The following is a 26,311-nucleotide window of genomic DNA, read 5'->3' as shown; positions in this document are numbered from 1 at the left end:
AATACAGACGTTGAAAGTGACAACCAATGTATAAATGTATCAATGAATGCAAGAGATTGACTTAGCATTAACCTAATATTGATAAAAGAATAATATTTTCCTATATACAATGACATCAGTAATTATGGCTCTAGGCCTCCTTTTTATTCCATGTATACATCCTACAAACACATGATAATGTGAATTACTTTTTAAAGAACATTTAGGCCGGGGGAAATAAAGACTTCAATCCTATGTCTATGGATGTTGTCACTCACCCGGGTCATTGTGTTCTCAGGGCATTCAAACGATCACAACTGGACTGTTTGGTTTGTCTTAGAAGACGTTTCCCCTCTCATCCAAGTAGCGAACAAGTGGGATCATTTTCTTTAGTGCACCAGTTGATAAAACAATCTCTTGATGTGTTTCCAGATTTCTTTCATTTTCACTCCATAAATGATTGGATTGAACAAAGGATTATACACAACTATTTGTAAAGCCATTATTAAACGCACAAGTTTTGAAAGACCTGACTCCAATCGAGCAATGATGACATCAAACAGACACAAACAAGAGAAGCTGAATAAAACCATCAGGTGAGGTAAACATGTCTCTGCCGCTTTTTTCCTGACTTCTGCACAGCTGTGATAAGTTACTATAAATATCTTTATGTACGTAAAAAGGATGAACATCACAGGAACAACAGCAAAACTCATCATTACAAACAAACCATAAAGGGTAACAAATGCTGATTTTACACAGTGAAGCTTAAAAATTGTATTGTTACAAAAAATGCCTTTTGTTGTGAAGTCACAAAGTTTTTGTTGAAAACTAATCACAGTTGACACTACAACCTCACATGCAGGTAGAAACCAGGCCAAAGTCAAGAGGACAATAACAGTTCTTTTTCCCATGATAGTTGGATAATGCAGAGGTTTGCAGATAGACACATACCTGTCATAAGACATGGCTGACAACAGTAAGAAGTCTGAAGCACCAAAAGAATAATAGAGAAAATATTGAAACAGACAAGCAGGATGAGAAATGGTCTGTTTTTGAGATAAGACGTCAATGAAAGGTTTGGGGTAGATAGCAGTGCTAAACAAAAGAGAGTTGAGTGACAAAGCAGCAATGAAAATGTACATAGGCTCATGAAGGTTCCTGTGGATCCAGATTAGATGTATAATGGTGCAGTTAGTACAGAGGATGAGAATATATAATGTCAACAAGATGACAAAGTAAATAAATCTATACTTGTCCATTTCTACAAATCCACCAAGAGTTATAAATGTTCCATTGAATTCAGCATCCATCAAGTCCTCCATCAAAAGATGCTGTCATGTCGACAAGCTCCTCCAAGTCTTCACGGTGATGTTGATGGAACTTGTTGTGAGCAGTCAATGCTGAGAAGAGAAAGAAGTCGTCCACCTTATAAGGATGACTCACAGGATGAAGACTGCCTGCGATTGGCCTCCAAGTTGAAGAGGCCATCCATCCATCCATCCATCTTCTTCCGCTTATCCGAGGTCGGGTCGCGGGGGCAGCAGCTTAAGCAGGGAAGCCCAGACTTCCCTCTCCCCAGCCACTTCGTCCAGCTCCTCCCGGGGGATCCCGAGGCGTTCCCAGGCCAGCCGGGAGAGATAGTCTTCCCAGCGTGTCCTGGGTCTTCCCCGTGGCCTCCTACCGGTCGGACGTGCCCGAAACACCTTCCTAGGGAGGCGTTCGGGTGGCATCCTGACCAGATGCCCGAACCACCTCATCTGGCTCCTCTCGATGTGGAGGAGCAGCGGCTTTACTTTGAGCTCCTCCCGGATGGCAGAGCTTCTCACCCTATCTCTAAGGGAGAGCCCCGCCACTCGGCGGAGGAAACTCATTTCGGCCGCTTGTACCCGTGATCTTGTCCTTTCGGTCATGACCCAAAGCTCATGACCATAGGTGAGGATGGGAACGTAGATCGACGGGTAAATCGAGAGCTTTGCCTTCCGGCTCAGCTCCTTCTTCACCACAACGGATCGATACAGCGTCCGCATTACTGAAGATGCCGCACCGATCCGCCTGTCGATCTCACGATCCACTCTTCCCCCACTCGTGAACAAGACTCCGAGGTACTTGAACTCCTCCACTTGGGGCAAGATCTCCTCCCCAACCCGGAGATGGCACTTCACCCTTTTCCGGGAGAGAACCATGGACTCGGACTTGGAGGTGCTGATTCCCATCCCAGTCGCTTCACACTCGGCTGCGAACCGATCCAGCGAGAGCTGAAGATCTTGGCCAGAGGAAGCCATCAGGACCACATCATCTGCAAATAGCAGAGACCTAATCCTGCAGCCACCAAACCAGATCCCCTCAACGCCCTGACTGCGTCTAGAAATTCTGTCCATAAAGGTTATGAACAGAATCGGTGACAAAGGGCAGCCTTGGCGGAGTCCAACCCTCACTGGAAACGTGTCCGACTTACTGCCGGCAATGCGGACCAAGCTCTGGCACTGATTATACAGGGAGCGAACTGCCACAATAAAACAGTCCGTTACCCCATACTCTCTGAGCACTCCCCACAGGACTTCCCGGGGTACATGGTCGAATGCCTTCTCCAAGTCCACAAAGCACATGTGGACTGGTTGGGCAAACTCCCATGCACCCTCAAGGACCCTGCCGAGAGTATAGAGCTGGTCCACAGTTCCACGACCAGGACGAAAACCACACTGTTCCTCCTGAATCCGAGGTTCGACTATCCGGCGTAGCCTCCTCTCCAGTACACCTGAATAGACCTTACCGGGAAGGGTGAGGAGTGTGATCCCACGATAGTTGGAACACACCCTCCGGTTCCCCTTCTTAAAGAGAGGAACCACCACCCCGGTCTGCCAATCCAGAGGTACCTCCCCCGATGTCCACGCGATGTTGCAGAGTCTTGTCAACCAAGACAGCCCCACAACATCCAGAGCCTTAAGGAACTCCGGGCGGATCTCATCCACCCCCGGGGCCTTGCCACCGAGGAGCTTTTTAACAACCTCGGCAACCTCAGCCCCAGAAATAGGAGAGCCCACCACAGATTCCCCAGGCCCTGCTTCCTCATAGGAAGACGTGCTGGTAGGATTGAGGAGGTCTTCGAAGTATTCCCTCCACCGATCCACAACATCCGCAGTCGAGGTTAGCAGAGCACCATCCCCACCATACACGGTGTTGACACTGCACTGCTTCCCCTTCCTGAGGCGGCGGATGGTGGTCCAGAATTGCTTCGAAGCCGTCCGGAAGTCTTTTTCCATGGCCTCCCCGAACTCCTCCCATGTCCGAGTTTTTGCCTCCGCGACCGCTGAAGCCGCACACCGCTTGGCCTGTCGGTACCTGTCTGCTGCCTCAGGAGTCCCATGAGCCAAAAGAACCCGATAGGACTCCTTCTTCAGCCTGACGGCATCCCTCACCGCCGGCGTCCACCAACGGGTTCTAGGATTACCGCCACGACAGGCACCAACTACCTTGCGGCCACAGCTCCAATCGGCCGCCTCGACAACAGAGGTACGGAACATCGTCCACTCGGACTCAATGTCCAGCGCCTCCCTCGTGACATGTTCAAAGTTCTTCCGGAGGTGGGAATTGAAACTCTCTCTGACAGGAGACTCTGCCAGGCGTTCCCAGCAAACCCTCACAATGCGTTTGGGCCTGCCAGGTCTGTCCGGCATCCTCCCCCACCATCGCAGCCAACTCACCACCAGGTGGTGATCGGTAGAAAGCTCCGCCCCTCTCTTCACCCGAGTGTCCAAAACATGAGACCGCAAATCCGATGACACAACTACAAAGTCGATCATGGAACTGCGGCCTAGGGTGTCCTGGTGCCAAGTGCACATATGGACACCCTTATGTTTGAACATGGTGTTTGTTATCGACAATCTGTGACGAGCACAAAAGTCCAATAACAGAACACCACTCGGGTTCAGATCCGGGCGGCCATTCTTCCCAATCACACCTCTCCAGGTTTCACTGTCGCTGCCAACATGAGCGTTGAAGTCCCCCAGTAGAACGAGGGAATCACCTGGGGGAGCACTCTCCAGTACTCCCTCGAGTGAATCCAAAAAGGGTGGGTACTCTGAGCTGCCGTTTGGCGCGTAAACGCAAACAACAGTCAGGACCCGTCCCCCCACCCGAAGGCGGAGGGAAGCTACCCTCTCGTCCACTGGGTTGAACTCCAACGTGCAGGCTTTGAGCCGAGGGGCAACAAGAATTGCCACCCCAGCCCGTCGCCTCTCACTGCCGGCAACGCCAGAGTGGAAGAGAGTCCGGCCCCTCTCAAGAGAAGTGGTTCCAGAGCCCTTGCTGTGCGTCGAAGTGAGTCCGACTATATCTAGCCGTAACTTCTCCACCTCACGCACTAGCTCAGGCTCCTTCCCCCCCAGCGAAGTGACGTTCCACGTCCCAAGAGCCAGCTTATGTAGCCGAGGATCGGACCGCCAAGCGCCCTGCCCTCGGCTTCCGCCCAGCTCACACTGCACCCGACCTCTATGGCCCCTGCTATGGGTGGTGAGCCCATTGGAGGGGGGACCCACGTTGCCTCTTCGGGCTGTGCCCGGCCGGGCCCCATGGGGACAGGCCCAGCCACCAGGCGCTCGCCATCGTGCCCCACCTCCGGGCCTGGCTCCAAAGGGGGGCCCCGGTGACCCGCGTCCGGGCGAGGGAAATCTGGATCCTTTGTGTTTGTTCTTCATCGAGGTCTTCGAGCTGCTCTTTGTCTGATCCCTCACCTAGGACCAGTTTGCCTTGGGAGACCCTACCAGGGGGCATAGAAATCCCCGGACAACATAGCTCCTAGGATCATTGGGACACGCAAACTCCTCTACCACGGTATGGTGGCAGCTCAGAGAGGAGTAGTTGAAGAGGCGTTCTCCTCTTTTACTTTGTAACCCTCCCAAGACTTTAATTTGTAAAATGTGATGCAAACTCATGACAAATCTTGCCTTGGGTTAAAATTTGATATGAAGTGTTGTCCATTAATTGGCATTTTTACATGTGCTTCTTGGTGCAAAACATGGCTCCCACGGATTGCGGGGCCCTACACTTCGTAAATGGAGGGGCTTGCCACGAAGACTTGTAACAGAAAGCAGCCAAATATGTCCCTTTTTCCCTTCTGCTGTTGTCATTGCACTTTTTTTCATTGGCTCGGCGTCATCGTGATTCATCTATGATCAATGATTTATGATGGCGCTTCCAACACCTGCTGTTCTTCAAGGCCTTCACCTGGTGCATGAACACACCTTTTTCCAATTGGAAATCAGGCCTCATGTTCTCATCCTCTTCACACTCATCTGTGATCAATATATTGATGGCTTTTGCAGTGATAAAAGTGAAAATAGTGTTACAGTACATAAATATATATGAGTTAGGGTTAAGTTGATTTATAGAGCACAATTCGTACGCAATGCAATTAAAAGTGCTTTACGGAAATTTACAAGAAGGCAAAAATAGAAAAGAAAAAAAAAGAAAAAAAAAAAAGATTAGCATCATAAAAATGATCACAATTCAAATTAAAATCTAAGTGTGCAAAACATATTTCCAATTGTCGTATGCACAATAAAATGAAATAAAATTTCAGCCTGGATTTTAGATACAATAAACATAAATAAATACAGAAGTTGAAGTACGTTGTATACAGTGTTGGGTTAGTTACTGAAAACCAGTAACTAGTTACAGTTACTAGTTACTATATTTCAAAAGTAACTCAGTTACTTAAATCAAAAAGTAATGCGTTACTGTGAAAAGTAACTATTTAGTTACTTATATATTTTTATTTTTATTTTTTTAAGGCCCCATTTAATGCCCTTTTAGCCTTAATTTTAGTACTGTTATTGCACTGGAGAATAATACAATATGTTGATCAACTTGACATGCATTTGCATCACTGAACTCTGCTAAGCAATGTGGTCTACATACAACACACAAAGACAAAGATATGTTTTAAAGGGCCAATTTGTTTCAGACCAGAACAAATTGACAAAACTATTTTAAATAGCTGCAACTTAACATACATAAGTAACAAACAGCATAATAACAACATAGCTGTAAAACAAGAAAGGCACACACTACATACATAAAGCCTAACCAGGCGTTTTCTCAAGGAATTCTGAAATAAAATCATGTCTGAAGCCCAGAACACTCTACACATTTCCCCACTTAGTTTAGAGAAAAGGAAATATTAGCCTGGCCCACTAGTATCCCTCTTTAGGTTTGTGAACTTTATAGTCTAAACATTTAGAGTGATGTGATAATCAAACACTCTAAAAGTCTAAAATGAAAGAGTATATAAGAGAATTGACAGAGTGTGTGTACCTTCAGTGTGCAGTGCCTCATTAAAATCCAGCCGCTGTTGGAGGTGAAGTGTGTGTCTCTTTACTAGCTTCGTCGAAGCATGTTGTTTTTGTCGCTGTTTCAGCATATTTGAAACTTACATTCAACTAAAATGTACTTTTCTTTGTGGTCGATAAAAGAAACGTACTGAAAATATCTCCATTTTAAGAAACTCGGCTTCGGGGTTCGCCATGACGTCTTGATAGTAGACACAGACACGCCCCCTCCCACACACACACACTCACACACACACACACACACACACACACACACACACACACACACACACACACACACACACACACACACACACACACGTACACACAGACAGCGCGCGGCGCGCCTCTTTTTTGTCGCCTCTTCAGCAGCGCTGCAACACTCAGATCTTCTCAGTTTCTAGCCGATACTACATAAAAAATAACGCAAAATAACGCAGTAACGCATCATGTAGTAACGGTAACGGAGTTACTGAATATAAAAAATAACGCGTTAGATTACTAGTTACCGCCGATAGTAACGGCGTTACAGTAACGCGTTACTTTGTAACGCGTTAGTCCCAACACTGGTTGTATAATGTATCAATAAATGCAGGATATTGACCTTGCAATAACTTAATAGTGAAAAAGCAATACAATTATTGATATAAAATGACAACAGACAGCATGGCTCTTCGCTTCCTTTTTCTTCAATTTATACATCTTATAAACACCATATGATAATGTGAATGCCTTTTCTTAAAGAATTACTTGGGAAAATAAAGACTTCAATCCTATGTCTATGGATGTTGTCACTCACCCGGGTCATTGTGTTCTCAGGGCATTCAAACGATCACAACTGGACTGTTTGGTTTGTCTTAGAAGACGTTTCCCCTCTCATCCAAATAGCGAACAAGTGTGATCATCTTCTTTAGTGCACCAGATGATAAAACAATCTCTTGATGTGTTTCCAGATTTCTTTCATTTTCACTCCATAAATGATTGGATTGAACAAAAAGGATTGTACACAACTATTTGTAAAGCCATTATTAAACGTACAAGTTTTGAAAGACCTGACTCCAATCGAGCAATGATGACATCAAACAGACACAAACAAGAGAAGCTGAATAAAACCATCAGGTGAGGTAAACATGTCTCTGCCGCTTTTTTCCTGACTTCTGCACAACTGTGATAAGTTATTATAAATATCTTTATGTACGTAAAAAGGATGAACATCACAGGAACAACAGCAAAACTCATCATTACAAACAAACCATAAAGGGTAACAAATGCTGATTTTACACAGTGAAGCTTAAAAATTGTATTGTTACAAAAAGTGCCTTTTGTTGTGAAGTCACAAAGTTTTTGTTGAGAACTAATCACAGTTGCCACTACAACCTCACATGCAGGTAGAAACCAGGCCAAAGTCAAGAGGACAATAACAGTTCTTTTTCCCATGATAGTTGGATACTGCAGAGGTTTGCAGATAGACACATACCTGTCATAAGACATGGCTGACAACAGTAAGAAGTCTGAAACACCAAAAGAATAATAGACAAAATATTGAAACAGACAAGCAGGATAAGAAATGGTCTGTTTTTGAGATAAGACGTCAATGAAAAGTTTGGGGTAGATAACAGTGCTAAACAAAAGAGAGTTGAGTGACAAAGCAGCAATGAAAATGTGGGTTTCAGTAGGCCTTTAAAGTGCAGAAAGTATAAACATTTAAAAAATCTTACATTTATTGTAAATGATTTATCAATGGTAATGGTTAAATGTGTTTAAAATGTGAAGTAGGTAGAAGCAGATCTTATTTAATACTACACTTTCTCCATATCTCAGTATTTTTTTTTTACGTTTTGTGTTAAAACCTTTCCATTTTATGATAGGGAGAGAAATTAATAGAGACAATACATAGATAGCTTATGCAATGATAAAAGAAAAAACAATAAAGTTCCAATACATAAATATATTTGTTGTAAATGATCACAAAAGTATGCCCACATAGGTCAATTTAATGAAAATAAAGAGATTATAGGCAAGGCAAGGGCAAGTTTATTTACAGAGCACAATTAGAACACAAGGCAATTCAAAATTATTTAGAGGAAATTATAAGAAATTAAAGATAAAATAAAAACTAAAATCATCACAATACAAAAACAAAATGTGAGTTTAGATAACAAACGTTATCATATGCACAATTAAATACAAGTGTTTTTCAGTCTAGATTATAAATACAAGAAAAAATATGTACAGTGGTTGAAAGTGTCAAACACTGTATAACGCTTCAATAAATGCAGGATATTGACTAAACTATATATTATACTACAAATACCATTTGATAATGTGAATGACTTTTTCTGAGAATAGTATGTAGAAATATAAAACCTCAATGCTAACAATTGTGATCATATTCTTTTGTTCACCAGTTGATAAAATAATCTCTTGATGTGTTTCCAGATTTCTTTCATTTTCACCCCATAAATAATTGGATTAAACAGAGGATTATACACAAGTATTTGTAAAGTCATTATAAAACGTACATGTTTTGACTGACGTGAGTCCAAAGTCGTTATGATTACATCAAAGAAACTTAAACAAAGGAAGATGAATAAAACCATCAGGTGAGGTAAACATGTCTCTGTAGCTTTTTTCCTGACTTCTGCACAACTGTGATAAGTTATGAGGAATATCTTTATGTACGTAAAAAGGATGAACGTCACAGGAACAACAACAGCAGTCATTGAGATGAACACACCATAAAAGATAAGAAATGTTGACTGTACACAGTGAAGCTTGAGAATTGAATTGTTACATAAAATGTCATTTGTTGTAAAGTCACAGAGTTTTTGTTTGGAATTAATCACAGTTGCCACTACAACCTCGCCTGTAGGTAAAGACCAGGCCACAGTCAAGAGCACAATGACAGTTCTTTTTCCCATGATAGTTGGATACTGCAGAGGTTTGCAGATAGACACATACCTGTCATAAGACATGGCTGACAGCAGTAAGAAGTCTGAAATACCTATTGAATAGCAAAGAAAATATTGAAACATACAAGTAGAATGAGAAATGATCTGTTTTTGAGACAAAACATCAATGAAAAGTTTAGGGTAGATAACAGTGCAAAACAAAACAGAGTTGAGTGACAATGCAGCAATGAAAATGTACATAGGCTCATGAAGGTTCCTGTGGATCCAGATTAGACATATAATGGTGCCGTTAGTGCAGAGAATGAGAATATATAATGTCAACAAGATGAAAAAGTACAGATATCTATACCTGTCCATTTCTACAAAGCCACCAAGAGTTATAAATGTTCCATTGAATTCAGCATACATGACACCAAACATAAAAATAGTCAAATGTTACGAAAATTGTTCACCCTCCCTGGATCTCATCAAGTCCTCCATCAAAAGATGCTGTCATGTCAACAAGCTCCTCCAAGTCTTCACGGTGATGTTGATGGAACTTGTTGTGAGCAGTCAATGCTGAGAAGAGTAAGAAGTCGTCTACCTTATAAGGATGACCCACAGGATGAAGACTGCCTGCAATTGGCCTCCAAGTTAAGAAGGCGTTCTCCTCTTTTACATAGTGATCCTCCAAAGACTTTAATTTGTAACATGTGATGCAAACTCATGACCAATCTTGCCTTTTCTTTTCGTGGTCAGCCGCAACCACACTGACCCCTGTACTGGGGACTAGAGGTTTGAAAAAGTAGAAACGTTGATTAGTATGTTCATAGTCATCATGTCAATAGTCATCAATATTGATCATGTCAGTGATAAGTTAACATAAACAATGGTAGATAACATAAAGATTATTATCTGTTTCACTTAGCTTCTCTAATGTGAAATTAGACATTGTAGAATGCTAAAAAAAAACCTGGAGAAACGCTCACCAACATTGCCACATACTCGGTCCAGTATTGAAAACAAGAAAACCAACTGAGGCTAGAAAAACTGTTTTTGAGGTGAGAGATTAAGTTAAAATATAAATGTATGTATAAATGCTTTAAACTACACCGAACTTACGCCGGTAAGTTGGTGACTTTTTAGTTCAGAAAAACACAGTAGACCAAGGCCCTTATGTGTTAAGGCTGCCTCTACACTAAGCCAGCTAAGGTTATACAGGATATAACCCACCTAACCTTATCCCTATACACAAAAACAATGCCATCGTTTAAGACCCCCCTCCCCCCTCTGTCCATTTTGTAGCGTACCGGAAGAGTTAGTGCTGCAACGGATTCTGGGTATTTGTTCTGTTGTGTTTATGTTGTGTTACGGTGCGGATGTTCTCCCGAAATGTGTTTGTCATTCTTGTTTTGTGTGGATTCACAGTGTGGCGTATATTTCTAACAATGTTAAAGTTTTTTATACTGGCATTCTCAGTGTAACCTGTATCGCTGATGATGAAGTATGCGTTGCATTCACTCGTGTGTGCGTACAGAAGCCGCACATATCTTGTGACTGGGTCTGAACGATGTTAGAATGGATGAAAAGCGGACATGACGATAGCTCGTAGAGTACGTTAAAGGCAGTGCTTTTAAGGCACGCCCCCAAGACTGTGGGTAATCTCAGTCATTATAATGAGATATAATGACTGATGAACGCCTTCGTTCGATAATGAAGGTTGCCTCAGCTCAAAGCCTGAGCCCCGACATTAATGAACTAGCATCCAAGAAAAGATGGCAGGTATCTGGCTTGGATACATCAGATTAGATCAGTGTGTTGCAAACTGAGCAGTTTAAAGTCCTGAATGGTTGGTTTATTCATTGTTATTTTATTTTCAAATTTATTAGCCTGTGGAAAAAGTTAATGTTAATATTTACCTCAGAAGGCTCACGAGTGAGGGAAGAGTGGATCGTGAGATCGACAGGCGGATCGGTGCGGCGTCTTCAGTAATGCGGACGCTGTATCGATCCGTTGTGGTGAAGAAGGAGCTGAGCCGGAAGGCAAAGCTCTCAATTTACCGGTCGATCAACGTTCCCATCCTCACCTATGGTCATGAGCTTTGGGTTATGACCGAAAGGACAAGATCACGGGTACAAGCGGCCGAAATGAGTTTCCTCCGCCGGGTGGCGGGGCTCTCCCTTAGAGATAGGGTGAGAAGCTCTGCCATCCGGGAGGAGCTCAAAGTAAAGCCGCTGCTCCTCCACATCGAGAGGAGCCAGATGAGGTGGTTCGGGCATCTGGTCAGGATGCCACCCGAACGCCTCCCTAGGGAGGTGTTTAGGGCACGTCCCACCGGTAGGAGGCCGCGGGGAAGACCCAGGACACGTTGGGAAGACTATGTCTCCCGGCTGGCCTGGGAACGCCTCGGGGTCCCACAGGAAGAGCTGGACGAAGTGGCTGGGGAGAGGGAAGTCTGGGCTTCCCTGCTTAGGCTGCTGCCCCCGCGACCCGACCTCGGATAAGCGGAAGAAGATGGATGGATGGATGGGCTGCAAATAGAAAAGAGGCATTCAATTTTTATTTAAATTGCATTTGATATGCCATTGATATTTTTTAATTATTATTATTATTATTTGAAACTCGATTTTGCGTGTCACTATATAGTTATATAAGTCTGCTTGTTCACTATTCAATGCAAAACTTGTTTGGGTCCCTATCAAAAGGTTAATTTGATCAACCTTGGCCCGCGGCTTTGTGCAGTTTAAAATTTTGGCCCGCTCTGTATTTGAGTTTGACACCCCTGCACTAGAGTAAAAACTAAAGGTAGCACAGGGCGAAAAACAATAAACGGAAAATAACTCCCGAGGGAGGGAAAAAGGTGATCGCAAAATCTACACGGATCTAATAATAAAAAAACAACTATCTACAATTAACTACACCAAAAGAAAATCGCTCACGAAGAGGAGACAAAAAGCCATAAACAGAAACTACACTATAAAGGTTAAGAAAACTACAAATTAAAGCGCTCCAACAGGAGGGAAAAAAGAAAGCAGAGCACTATGAAACTAGCTCAAAGAACTGAGCAAAAAACTTTGGCAAATCAAAATCACTCTTCTTCAGAGGGCACAAAGAAATCAAAGAATAAAGCAAGGCAACTTGGACAAGACTGTGGAAGACGGCTGGCGGTACACGACGAGACGATATGCTCTGGCAACAAGACAGGGCAAGACAAGGACTATATACACATGAGGGAGGGTGACACAGGTGGGCACAATCAGGCAATCAGGAGAGACATCAGACCAGTGACGCAGGAGGAAGAGCAAGTGGCCTGAAACGAGAGGAGGATTAGATTTTCAACATAAAACAGGAAGAAACAAGTTCTCGACTGTAAGACGCATGCAAAATGTGCTTGATAAATTAATTCCTGGGGAACAAAGATGAAGAAACCTCAGCCGAGTCTGCATACACCTCATCAAGGCCGCCTGAGTCCACACCACTTTGTGTCATTTATCATTCTATTGTTTTGTCAAAATTATTAAGGACAAGTGGTAGAAAATGAACTATTAATCAACTTGTTCATTTACTGTCCTGGGCATGACGTTAAAGTGCATCCGGCAGTGGAGGCTCCTCTATGGGGTCTTGGGGCACTAGGAGGTTAACCCCTTTACTACTGTTACCCCAGGTGGCCCTTGGCAAAGGCCTAGTACCTGACTGCCCCCCTAGCCAGGGATACGGTGAAGACCTCAACGGCGTAGCAGGCGGAAGACGGCAGATTTAAGAACTACCACAACGGCTGCGATGGCGGAAGAAGGCTGCAGCAGAAAAGGGTCCCCAGTCGTCTTGGACTCCATGCCACTGGACCCTGACCCGATTCTGTCAAGGATCGTGTGGTGACTGTCTGTGCACGTAAAACAAAGTCACGCACAGGCATCCTCCATTAAGGGATACACCCCTACCAGGAGGATCGTCATACTCGTTCGAGTGACCGCCGATGATGATGACCAGTGCTGATGCAACACAAGCTTGGACGTATGCTCGAATACAAATTAGAATTTTTTTGCTTATTTTCATTTTAATAACTATTTAATAAACTACATTTATTTACAGTGTAAATTGTAAATATTTTTGAATGATACTTGCACAAGTTATATTATATATAACGTATATATATTTATACCTTTTCAAGTTGGGTTAATTTTATTTTTTTACACATTTGATTGATAAAAAAAGTATGTTATAATTTCTATATAAAACATTTCTATTTTAATTAAAAATGTTTAGGACTGAAAAAATGAGTGTGTGATGTGCTTCACTCGTGGAGTGAAACGGGCTGGTCGTAGCATTGTTATAAAGTCCATTATTAAAGTGGCTGCCGAGAAAAATGTATCATTGTGACTCCATGATTGCATACCAAACACAAAAATACATGTCAGGCTAGTTTATTAAGGTGCTTCGGTTGAAAAAAATTACAAAAATATTACATTTCTTCTTAATGATTCATCAACAACAATGGTTTAATTTGTTTAAAATGTGCTTTACAAAGTTACATTAAAACACAACACATTTATATATACACAATTGAATATGTCGAATAAGAAGTAGTTAGAAGCAGATCTTATTTAATCCTACACTTTTTCCATATCTCATACATTTTTCTTTTCTTTCTGTGTTAAGATATTTCCATTTCATGATAGGGAGAGAAAATAATAGAGACTGTGTGACAATATATGGATGGCTTATGCAGTGATAAAAGTTAAGACAATAGTGTTACAATACATAAATATATATGTTATAATTTATCACAAAAGTATGCGGACATAAGTGCATTTATTTCAAATAAAGAGATTATAAGCAAGGCAAGGGCAAGTTTATTTAGAGCACAATTCATATGCAAGGCAGTTCAAAGTGCTTCAGAGAAATTTACAGGAAGGCAAAAATAAAATAATCATCATCATATGAAACAATCACAATTTAAATTCAAATGTGAGTGTGGATAACATACTTTCAGTGGTCATATGCACAATTGAAAAAAAGGTTTTTCAGCCTGGATTATAGATACATTAAAATAAATAAATACAGACGTTGAAAGTGACAACCAATGTATAAATGTATCAATGAATGCAAGACATTGACTTAGCAATAACCTAATATTGATAAAAGAATAATATTTTCCTATATACAATGACATCAGTAATTATGGCTCTTGGCCTCCTTTTTATTCCATTTATACATCCTATAAACACAAGATAATGTGAATTACTTTTTAAAGAACATTTAGGCCGGGGGAAATAAAGTCTTCAATCCTATGTCTATGGATGTTGTCACTCACCCGGGTCATTGTGTTCTCAGGGCATTCAAACGATCACAACTGGACTGTTTGGTTTGTCTTAGAAGACGTTTCCCCTCTCATCCAAGTAGCGAACAAGTGGGATCATTTTCTTTAGTGCACCAGTTGATAAAACAATCTCTTGATGTGTTTCCAGATTTCTTTCATTTTCACTCCATAAATGATTGGATTGAACAAAGGATTATACACAACTATTTGTAAAGTCATTATTAAACGTACAAGTTTTGAAAGACCTGACTCCAATCGAGCAATGATGACATCAAACAGACACAAACAAGAGAAGCTGAATAAAACCATCAGGTGAGGTAAACATGTCTCTGCCGCTTTTTTCCTGACTTCTGCACAACTGTGATAAGTTATTATAAATATCTTTATGTACGTAAAAAGGATGAACATCACAGGAACAACAGCAAAACTCATCATTACAAACAAACCATAAAGGGTAACAAATGTTGATTTTACACAGTGAAGCTTAAAAATTGTATTGTTACAAAAAATGCCTTTCGTTGTGAAGTCACAGAGTTTTTGTTGAGAACTAATCACAGTTGGCACTACAAGCTCACATGCAGGTAGAAACCAGGCCAAAGTCAAGAGGACAATAACAGTTCTTTTTCCCATGATATTTGGATACTGCAGAGGTTTGCAGATAGACACATACCTGTCATAAGACATGACTGACAGCAGTAAGAAGTCTGAAGTACCAAAAGAATAATAGAGTAAATATTGAAACAGACAAGCATAATAAGAAATGGTCTGTTTTTGAGATAAGACGTCAATGAAAAGTTTGGGGTAGATAGCAGTGCTAAACAAAAGAGAGTTGAGTGACAAAGCTGCAATGAAAATGTACATAGGCTCATGAAGGTTCCTGTGGATCCAGATTAGACATATAATGGTGCAGTTAGTACAGAGGATGAGAATATATAATGTCAACAGGATGACAAAGTAAAGATATCTATACTTGTCCATTTCTACAAAGCCACCAAGAGTTATAAATGTTCCATTGAATTCAGCATCCATCAAGTCCTCCATCAAAAGATGCTGTCATGTCAACAAGCTCCTCCAAGTCTTCACGGTGATGTTGATGGAACTTGTTGTGAGCAGTCAATGCTGAGAAGAGAAAGAAGTCGTCCACCTTATAAGGATGACCCACAGGATGAAGACTGCCTGCGATTGGCCTCCAAGTTGAAGAGGCGTTCTCTTCTTTTACTTTGTAGCCCTCCCAAGACTTTAATTTGTAAAATGTGATGCAAACTCATGACAAATCTTGCGTAGGGTTAAAATTTGAAATTAAGTGTTGTCCATTAATTGGCATTTTACATGTGCTTCTTGGTGCAAAACATGGCCCCCACGGATTACGGGGCCCTACACTACGTAACTGGAGGGGCCTGCCACGAAGACTTGTAACAGAAAGCAGCCATATATGTCAATTTTTCCCTTCTGCTGTTGTCGTTGCACTTTTTTTTGTTGGCTCGGCGTCATCGTGATTCATCCATGATCAATGATTTATGATGGCGCTTCCAACACCTGCTGTTCTTCAAGGCCTCCACCTGGTGCATGAACACACCTTTTTCCAATTGGAAATCAGGCCTCATGTTCTCATCCTCTTCACACTCACCTGTGATCAATATATGGATGGCTTTTGCAGTGATAAAGGTGAAAATAGTGTTACAGTATATAAATATATATGAGTTAGGGTTAAGTTGATTTATAGAGCACAATTTGTACACAAGGCAATTAAAAGTGCTTTACGGAAATTTACAAGAAGGCAAAAATGGAAAAAAAAAAAAAAAAAAAAGATTAGCATCATAAAAATGATCACAATTCAAATTAAAATCTAAGTGTACAAAACATATTTCCAATTGTCATATGCACAATAAAATGAAATAAAATTTCAGCCTGGATTTTAGATACAATAAACATAAGTAAATACAGAAGTTGAAGTTGAATTACGTTGTATAATGTATCAATAAATGCAGGATATTGACCTGTCAATATTTTAATAGTGAAAAAGCAATACAATTATTGATATAAAATGACAACAGACAGCATGGCTCTTCACTTCCTTTTTCTTCAATGTATACTGTACATCTTATAAACACCATATGATAATGTGAATGACTTTTCTTAAAGAATCACTTGGGAAAATAAAGACTTCAATCCTATGTCTATGGATGTTGTCACTCACCCGGGTCATTGTGTTCTCAGGGCATTCAAACGATCACAACTGGACTGTTTGGTTTGTCTTAGAAGACATTTCCCCTCTCATCCAAGTAGCGAACAAGTGGGATCATTTTCTTTAGTGCACCAGATGATAAAACAATCTCTTGATGTGTTTCCAGATTTCTTTCATTTTCACTCCATAAATGATTGGATTGAACAAAGGATTATACACAACTATTTGTAAAGTCATTATTAAACGTACAAGTTTTGAAAGACCTGACTCCAATCGCGCAATGATGACATCAAACAGACACAAACAAGAGAAGCTGAATAAAACCATCAGGTGAGGTAAACATGTCTCTGCCGCTTTTTTCCTGACTTCTGCACAACTGTGATAAGTTATTATAAATATCTTTAAGTACGTAAAAAGGATGAACATCACAGGAACAACAACAACATTCATCATCATAAACAAACCACGAGCCTTGAGAAATGCTGATTTTACACAGTGAAGCTTAAAAATTGTATTGTTACAAAAAATGCCTTTCGTTGTGAAGTCACAGAGTTTTTGTTGAGAACTAATCACAGTTGGCACTACAAGCTCACATGCAGGTAGAAACCAGGCCAAAGTCAAGAGGACAATAACAGTTCTTTTCCCCATGATATTTGGATACTGCAGAGGTTTGCAGATAGACACATACCTGTCATAAGACATGACTGACAGCAGTAAGAAGTCTGAAGTACCAAAAGAATAATAGAGTAAATATTGAAACAGACAAGCAGGATAAGAAATGGTCTGTTTTTGAGATAAGACGTCAATGAAAAGTTTGGGGTAGATAGCAGTGCTAAACAAAAGAGAGTTGAGTGACAAAGCTGCAATGAAAATGTACATAGGCTCATGAAGGTTCCTGTGGATCCAGATTAGACATATAATGGTGCAGTTAGTACAGAGGATGAGAATATATAATGTCAACAAGATGACAAAGTAAAGATATCTATACTTGTCCATTTCTACAAAGCCACCAAGAATTATAAATGTTCCATTGAATTCAGCATCCATCAAGTCCTCCATCAAAAGATGCTGTCATGTCAACAAGCTCCTCCAAGTCTTCACGGTGATGTTGATGGAACTTGTTGTGAGCAGTCAATGCTGAGAAGAGAAAGAAGTCGTCCACCTTATAAGGATGACTCACAGGATGAAGACTGCCTGCGATTGGCCTCCAAGTTGAAGAGGCGTTCTCTTCTTTTACTTTGTAACCCTCCCAAGACTTTAGTTTGTAAAATGTGATGCAAACTCATGACAAATCTTGCCTAGGGTTAAAATTTGATATGAAGTGTTGTCCATTAATTGGCATTTTACATGTGCTTCTTGGTGCAAAACATGGCCCCCACGGATTACGGGGCCCTACCAGTGACGTGCGGTGAGGTTGATGGCTGGTGAGGCACTGACTTCATCACATTCAGATTTACAAACATATGAACCCTAAAGAGTATCTTATTCACTATTTGATTGGCAGCAGTTAACGGGTTATGTTTAAAAGCTCATACCAGCATTCTTCCCTACTTGGCACTCAGCATCAAGGGTTAGAATTGGGGGTTAAATCACCAAAAATGATTCCCGGGCGCGGCGCCGCTGCTGCCCACTGCTCCCCTCACCTCCCAGGGGGTGAACAAGGGGATGGGTCGAATGCAGACGACAAATTTCATTACACCTAGTGTGTGTGTGACAATCATTGGTACTTTAACTTAACTTTAACTTTACACATACAAACTGTCGCACACAAAAAAGCACATTTAATAAAAAAAACGTTATTATGGTCTTAGCTTTACTTATAAATTAAGACCATGCGCCGCAATCAAAGCCCTCACTTAAACTTTCCACGTGCAAGATTGAATCTATTTAAAAAAGTGTAACCGAGGGTTTATAAATGTCGCCTATACAGTATGAAACTACAAAATAACAAACACAGAGGCTCCAGTTTACACAAGGACCACTTTATTTACCTTCTTTCAAAAACCTCCGCTCCACACCGTGTCATCACCTGCCTTCAAAATAAGAGCTCAAGGCATATACTGTATAACTGCGCATAACAGGAACTTAACATCACAAAGAGGAAAGCCCATGAAAATAGGTTACAAAAGTTATTTAATAAGAAGCCAAAAAGTGCAAAAACAAAAATGTTCATGTTGTAGGAGTTGTGAATTAGATACACCTGCAGTCTGCAGGTGTACCTAATGTTGTGGCCCTGCAGTCATTCACAACTCCTCCAACACGAACATTATTGTTTTTGCACTTTTTGGCTTCTTATAAAATAACTTTTTTAAATAGATTCAATCTTGCACGTGGAAAGTTTAAGTGTGGGCTTTAGTTGATATAACAATTCTACGGCGGGGGTGCAGGAGGCGGATTACTGGAGCCTCAGTCAGTGCGTCTTTTGCAGCCGTTTTATGATCGCTCAGCACAAGAAATACGTTACACACATACAGTTGTTGACAAAATACACTGTACATTATATACCTCAGCTAACTAAACTATGGAAATGTATAATATAATTCATATAGCAATACAGTCTCACTGCACAACAGGCCAGCAGTTAGCCGAGTCCGGAATCCATGTTGAGGCACTGAGTGACGTGACTCAACTGGCTGCTGTTCACCGCACCGTCTCTTCTCAGTATTTGAACGGCGAATGTGAAAATTCAGCGATTTTGAATAAAAATTATCTAAAACTGGTGAATTTAATGGAAAATAACTTTATATTTTAATCACTGGATACATATAATAATTTAATTAATTGTTTTTCTTTTTATATTTTTTTTCTTTCCATGATGGCAGGTGAGGCCCCGCCTCACCTGCCTCTAGTGACTGCACGTCACTGGGCCCTACACTACGTAAATGGAGGGGCCTGCCACGAAGACTTGTAACAGAAAGCAGCCAAATATGTTCATTTTTCCCTTCTGCTGTTGTCGTTGCACTTCTTTTCGTTGGCTCGGCGTCATCGTGATTCATCCATGATCAATGATTTATGATGGCGCTTCCAACACCTGCTGTTCTTCAAGGCCTCCACCTGGTGCATGAACAAACCTTTTTCCAATTGGAAATCAGGCCTCATGTTCTCATCCTCTTCACACTCACCTGTGATCAATATATGGATGGCTTTTGCAGTGATAAAGGTGAAAATAGTGTTACAGTACATAAATATATATGAGTTAGGGTTAAGTTGATTTATAGAGCACAATTTGTACACAAGGCAATTAAAAGTGCTTTACGAAAATTTACAAGAAGGCAAAAATGGAAAAAAAAAAAAAAAGATTAGCATCGTAAAAATGATCACAATTCAAATTAAAATCTAAGTGTACAAAACATATTTCCAATTGTCGTATGCACAATAAAATGAAGTAAACTTTCAGCCTGGATTTTAGATACAATAAACATAAATAAATACAGAAGTTGAAGTTGAATTACGTTGTATAATGTATCAATAAATGCAGGATATTGACCTGTCAATATTTTAATAGTGAAAAAGCAATACAATTATTGATATAAAATGACAACAGACAGCATGGCTCTTCGCTTCCTTTTTCTTCAATTTATACATCATATAAACACCATATGATAATGTGAATGACTTTTCTTAAAGAATCACTTGGGAAAATAAAGACTTCAATCCTATGTCTTTGGATGTTGTCACTCACCCGGTCATTGTGTTCTCAGGGCATTCAAACGATCACAACTGGACTGTTTGGTTTGTCTTAGAAGACGTTTCCCCTCTCATCCAAGTTACGAACAAGTGGGATCATTTTCTTTAGTGCACCAGATGATAAAACAATCTCTTGATGTGTTTCCAGATTTCTTTCATTTTCACTCCATAAATGATTGGATTGAACAAAGGATTATACACAACTATTTGTAAAGTCATTATTAAACGTACAAGTTTTGAAAGACCTGACTCCAATCGAGCAATGATGACATCAAACAGACACAAACAAGAGAAGCTGAATAAAACCATCAGGTGAGGTAAACATGTCTCTGCCGCTTTTTTCCTGACTTCTGCACAACTGTGATAAGTTATTATAAATATCTTTAAGTACGTAAAAAGGATGAACATCACAGGAACAACAACAACATTCATCATCATAAACAAACCACGAGCCTTGAGAAATGCTGATTTTACACAGTGAAGCTTAAAAATTGTATTGTTACAAAAAATGCCTTTCGTTGTGAAGTCACAGAGTTTTTGTTGAGAACTAATCACAGTTGGCACTACAAGCTCACATGCAGGTAGAAACCAGGCCAAAGTCAAGAGGACAATAACAGTTCTTTTCCCCATGATATTTGGATACTGCAGAGGTTTGCAGATAGACACATACCTGTCATAAGACATGACTGACAGCAGTAAGAAGTCTGAAGTACCAAAAGAATAATAGAGTAAATATTGAAACAGACAAGCAGGATAAGAAATGGTCTGTTTTTGAGATAAGACGTCAATGAAAAGTTTGGGGTAGATAGCAGTGCTAAACAAAAGAGAGTTGAGTGACAAAGCTGCAATGAAAATGTACATAGGCTCATGAAGGTTCCTGTGGATCCAGATTAGACATATAATGGTGCAGTTAGTACAGAGGATGAGAATATATAATGTCAACAAGATGACAAAGTAAAGATATCTATACTTGTCCATTTCTACAAAGCCACCAAGAATTATAAATGTTCCATTGAATTCAGCATCCATCAAGTCCTCCATCAAAAGATGCTGTCATGTCAACAAGCTCCTCCAAGTCTTCACGGTGATGTTGATGGAACTTGTTGTGAGCAGTCAATGCTGAGAAGAGAAAGAAGTCGTCCACCTTATAAGGATGACTCACAGGATGAAGACTGCCTGCGATTGGCCTCCAAGTTGAAGAGGCGTTCTCCTCTTTTACTTTGTAACCCTCCCAAGACTTTAATTTGTAAAATGTGATGCAAACTCATGACAAATCTTGCCTAGGGTTAAAATTTGATATGAAGTGTTGTCCATTAATTGGCATTTTACATGTGCTTTTTGGTGCAAAACATGGCCCCCACGGATTGCGGGGCCCTACACTACGTAAATGGAGGGGCCTGCCATGAAGACTTGTTACAGAAAGCAGCCAAATATGTCCATTTTTCCCTTCTGCTGTTGTCGTTGCACTTTTTTTCGTTGGCTCGGCGTCATCGTGATTCATCCATGATCAATGATTTATGATGGCGCTTCCAACACCTGCTGTTCTTCAAGGCCTCCACCTGGTGCATGAACACACCTTTTTCCAATTGGAAATCAGGCCTCATGTTCTCATCCTCTTCACACTCACCTGTGATCAATATATGGATGGCTTTTGCAGTGATAAAGGTGAAAATAGTGTTACAGTACATAAATATATATGAGTTAGGGTTAAGTTGATTTATAGAGCACAATTCGTACACAAGGCAATTAAAAGTGCTTTACGGAAATTTACAAGAAGGTAAAAATGACAACAAAAAAAGATTAGCATCATAAAAATGATCACAATTCAAATTAAAATCTAAGTGTACAAAACATATTTCCAATTGTCATATGCACAATAAAATGAAATAAAATTTCAGCCTGGATTTTAGATACAATAAACATAAATAAATACAGAAGTTGAAGTTGAATTACGTTGTATAATGTATCAATAAATGCAGGATATTGACCTGTCAATATTTTAATAGTGATAAAGAAATACAATTATTGATATAAAATGACAACAGACAGCATGGCTCTTCGCTTCCTTTTTCTTCAATTTATGCATCTTATAAACACCATATGATAATGTGAATGACTTTTCTTAAAGAATCACTTGGGAAAATAAAGACTTCAATCCTATGTCTATGGATGTTGTCACTCACCCGGGTCATTGTGTTCTCAGGGCATTCAAACGATCACAACTGGACTGTTTGGTTTGTCTTAGAAGACGTTTCCCCTCTCACCCAAGTAGCGAACAAGTGGGATCATTTTCTTTAGTGCACCAGTTGATAAAACAATCTCTTGATGTGTTTAAAGATTTCTTTCATTTTCACTCCATAAATGATTGGATTGAACAAAGGATTATACACAACTATTTGTAAAGCCATTATTAAACGTACAAGTTTTGAAAAACCTGACTCCAATCGAGCAATGATGACATCAAACAGACACAAACAAGAGAAGCTGAATAAAACCATCAGGTGAGGTAAACATGTCTCTGCCGCTTTTTTCCTGACTTCTGCACAACTGTGATAAGTTACTATAAATATCTTTATGTACGTAAAAAGGATGAACATCACAGGAACAACAGCAAAACTCATCATTACAAACAAACCATAAAGGGTAACAAATGTTGATTTTACACAGTGAAGCTTAAAAATTGTATTGTTACAAAAAATGCCTTTTGTTGTAAAGTCACAAAGTTTTTGTTGAGAACTAATCACAGTTGACACTACATCCACACATGCAGGTAGAAACCAGGCCAAAGTCAAGAGGACAATAACAGTTCTTTTTCCCATGATAGTTGGATACTGCAGAGGTTTGCAGATAGACACATACCTGTCATAAGACATGGCTGACAACAGTAAGAAGTCTGAAACACCAAAAGAATAATAGAGAAAATATTGAAACAGACAAGCAGGATAAGAAATGGCCTGTTTTTGAGATAAGACGTCAATGAAAAGTTTGGGGTAGATAGCAGTGCTAAACAAAAGAGAGTTGAGTGACAAAGCAGCAATGAAAATGTACATAGGCTCATGAAGGTTCCTGTGGATCCAGATTAGACATATAATGGTGCAGTTAGTACAGAGGATGAGAATATATAATGTCAACAAGATGACAAAGTAAAGATATCTGTACTTGTCCATTTCTACAAAGCCACCAAGAGTTATAAATGTTCCATTGAATTCAGCATCCATCAAGTCCTCCATCAAAAGATGCTGTCATGTCGACAAGCTCCTCCAAGTCTTCACGGTGATGTTGATGGAACTTGTGAGCAGTCAATGCTGAGAAGAGTAAGAAGTCGTCCACCTTATAAGGATGACTCACAGGATGAAGACTGCCTGCGATTGGCCTCCAAGTTGAAGAGGTGTTCTTCTTTTTTACTTTGTAACCCTCCCAAGACTTTAATTTGTAAAATGTGATGCAAACTCATGACAAATCTTGCCTAGGGTTAAAATTTGATATGAAGTGTTGTCCATTAATTGGCATTTTACATGTGCTTTGGTGCAAAACATGGCCCCCACGGATTGCGGGGCCCTATTAGTGACGTGCGGTGGGGTTCATGACTGGTGAGGCACTGACTTCATCACAGTCAGATTTACAAACATATGAACCCTAAAGAGTATCTTATTCACCATTTGATTGGCAGCAGTTAACGGGTTATGTTTAAAAGCTCATACCAGCATTCTTCCCTACTTGGCACTCAGCATCAAGGGTTGGAATTGGGGGTTAAATCACCAAAAATGATTCCCGGGTGTGGCGCCGCTGCTGCCCACTGCTCCCCTCACCTCCCAGGGGGTGAACAAGGGGATGGGTCAAATGCAGACGACAAATTTCATTACACCTAGTGTGTGTGTGACAATCATTGGTACTTTAACTTAACTTTAACTTTACACATACAAACTGTAGCACACAAAAAAGCACATTTAATAAAATAAATGTTATTATGGTCTTAGCTTTACTTATAAATTAAGTCCATGCGCCGCAACTAAAGCCCTCACTTAAACTTTCCACGTGCAAGATTGAATCTATTTAAAAAAAGTGTAACAGAGGGTTTATAAATGTCGCCTATACAGTATGAAACTACAAAATAACAAACACGGAGGCTCCAGTTTACATGAGGACCACTTTATTTACCTTCTTTCAAAAACTTCCGCTCCACACCGTGTCATTACTTCCGCTCTTAGCGCCTTCAAAATAAGAGCTCAAGGCATGTACTGTATAACAGCGCATAACAGGAACTTAACATCACAAAGAGGAAAGCCCATGAAAATAGGTTACAAAAGTTATTTAATAAGAAGCCAAAAAGTGCAAAAACAAAAATGTTCATGTTGTAGGAGTTGTGAATTAGATACACCTGCAGTCTGCAGGTGTACCTAATGTTGTGGCCCTGCAGTCATTCACAACTCCTCCAACACGAACATTATTGTTTTTGCACTTTTTGGCTTCTTATAAAATAACTTTTTTAAATAGATTCAATCTTGCACGTGGAAAGTTTAAGTGTGGGCTTTAGTTGATATAACAATTCTACGGCGGGGGTGCAGGAGGCGGATTACTGGAGCCTCAGCATGTGCGTCTTTTGCAGCCGTTTTATGATCACTCAGAGCAAGAAATACGTTACACACATACAGTTGTTGACAAAATACACTGTACATTATATACCTCAGCTAACTAAACTATGGAAATGTATAATATAATTCATATAGCAATACAGTCTCACTGCACAGCAGGCCAGCAGTTAGCCGAGTCCGGAATCCATGTTGAGGCACTGAGTGACGTGCCTCAACTGGCTGCTGTTCACCGCACCGTCTCTTCTCAGTATTTGAACGGCGAATGTGAAAATTCAGCGATTTTGAATAAAAATTATCTAAAACTGGTGAAGTTAAATGGAAAATAACTTTATAGTATAATCACTGGATACATATAACAATTTAATTTTTTTTTTTTCTTTTACATTTTTTTTCTTTCCATGATGACAGGTGAGGCCCTGCCTCACCTGTCTCTAGTTACTGCACGTCACTGGGCCCTACACTACGTAAATGGAGGGGCCTGCCACGAAGACTTGTAACAGAAAGCAGCCAAATATGTAAATTTGTCCCTTCTGCTGTTGTCGTTTCACTTTTTTCCGTTGGCTCGGCGTCATCGTGATTCATCCATGATCAATGATTTATGATGGCGCTTCCAACACCTGCTGTTCTTCAAGGCCTCCACCTGGTGCATGAACACACCTTTTTCCAATTGGAAATCAGGCCTCATGTTCTCATCCTCTTCACACTCACCTGTGATCAATATATGGATGGCTTTTGCAGTGATAAAGGTGAAAATAGTGTTACAGTACATAAATATATATGAGTTAGGGTTAAGTTGATTTATAGAGCACAATTTGTACACAAGGCAATTAAAAGTGCTTTACGGAAGTTTACAAGAAGGCAAAAATGACAACAACAAAAAAAGATTAGCATCATAAAAAAGATCACAATTCAAATTAAAATCTAAATGTACAAAACATACTTCCAATTGTCATATGCACAATAAAATGAAATACAATTTCACCCTGGATTTTAGATACAATAAACATAAATAAATACAGAAGTTGAAGTTGAATTACGTTGTATAATGTATCAATAAATGCAGGATATTGACTTTGCAATAACTTAATAGTGAAAAAGCAATACAATTATTGATATAAAATGACAACTCTTCGCTTCCTTTTTCTTCAATTTATACATCTTATAAACACCATATGATAATGTGAATGACTTTTCTTAAAGAATCACTTGGGAAAATAAAGACTTCAATCCTATGTCTATAGATGTTGTCACTCACCCGGGTCATTGTGTTTTCAGGGCATTCAAACGATCACAACTGGACTGTTTGGTTTGTCTTAGAAGACGTTTCCCCT

The 26,311-nt window shown here is 40.2% G+C and overlaps 7 protein-coding genes across 7 annotated transcripts; all 7 read right to left on the bottom strand.

Annotated features, from left to right (window-relative positions):
* Positions 1 to 368: 368 nt before the first annotated feature.
* LOC133613153 (olfactory receptor 10J4-like) lies at positions 369 to 1,292 on the bottom strand. Its single transcript, XM_061970548.2, has one exon. The coding sequence runs from the start codon at positions 1,290 to 1,292 to the stop codon at positions 369 to 371; it is 924 nt and encodes a 307-aa protein (XP_061826532.2).
* Positions 1,293 to 1,376: 84 nt separating this feature from the next.
* Positions 1,377 to 8,122, bottom strand: LOC133613970 (olfactory receptor 6E1-like). Its single transcript, XM_072914378.1, has 3 exons — positions 8,112 to 8,122; positions 7,347 to 7,986; positions 1,377 to 1,382 (listed from the first exon to the last, which is right to left on the bottom strand). Exons 1-3 carry the CDS (start codon positions 8,120 to 8,122, stop codon positions 1,377 to 1,379), a joined length of 657 nt encoding a protein of 218 aa, XP_072770479.1.
* Positions 8,123 to 8,695: 573 nt separating this feature from the next.
* On the bottom strand, positions 8,696 to 9,628 carry LOC133613971 (olfactory receptor 10J4-like). The gene has a single exon (XM_061971902.2). The coding sequence runs from the start codon at positions 9,626 to 9,628 to the stop codon at positions 8,696 to 8,698; it is 933 nt and encodes a 310-aa protein (XP_061827886.2).
* Positions 9,629 to 14,621: 4,993 nt separating this feature from the next.
* Positions 14,622 to 15,545, bottom strand: LOC133613154 (olfactory receptor 10J4-like). The gene has a single exon (XM_061970549.2). The coding sequence runs from the start codon at positions 15,543 to 15,545 to the stop codon at positions 14,622 to 14,624; it is 924 nt and encodes a 307-aa protein (XP_061826533.2).
* A 1,279-nt stretch (positions 15,546 to 16,824) lies between these two features.
* LOC140679345 (olfactory receptor 10J4-like) lies at positions 16,825 to 17,748 on the bottom strand. Its single transcript, XM_072914577.1, has one exon. The coding sequence runs from the start codon at positions 17,746 to 17,748 to the stop codon at positions 16,825 to 16,827; it is 924 nt and encodes a 307-aa protein (XP_072770678.1).
* Positions 17,749 to 20,493: 2,745 nt separating this feature from the next.
* LOC133613156 (olfactory receptor 10J4-like) lies at positions 20,494 to 21,417 on the bottom strand. The gene has a single exon (XM_061970551.2). The coding sequence runs from the start codon at positions 21,415 to 21,417 to the stop codon at positions 20,494 to 20,496; it is 924 nt and encodes a 307-aa protein (XP_061826535.2).
* A 1,265-nt stretch (positions 21,418 to 22,682) lies between these two features.
* Positions 22,683 to 23,606, bottom strand: LOC133613972 (olfactory receptor 6N2-like). Its single transcript, XM_072914576.1, has one exon. It carries the CDS (start codon positions 23,604 to 23,606, stop codon positions 22,683 to 22,685), a length of 924 nt encoding a protein of 307 aa, XP_072770677.1.
* Positions 23,607 to 26,311: the final 2,705 nt, after the last annotated feature.

Source organism: Nerophis lumbriciformis, linkage group LG13, assembly GCF_033978685.3.
Source record: "Nerophis lumbriciformis linkage group LG13, RoL_Nlum_v2.1, whole genome shotgun sequence".
NCBI classification, from domain to species: Eukaryota; Metazoa; Chordata; class Actinopteri; order Syngnathiformes; family Syngnathidae; genus Nerophis; species Nerophis lumbriciformis.
The sequence above is the reverse complement of the archived record's forward strand: the minus strand, read 5'-3'. Positions and strand labels throughout refer to the sequence as shown.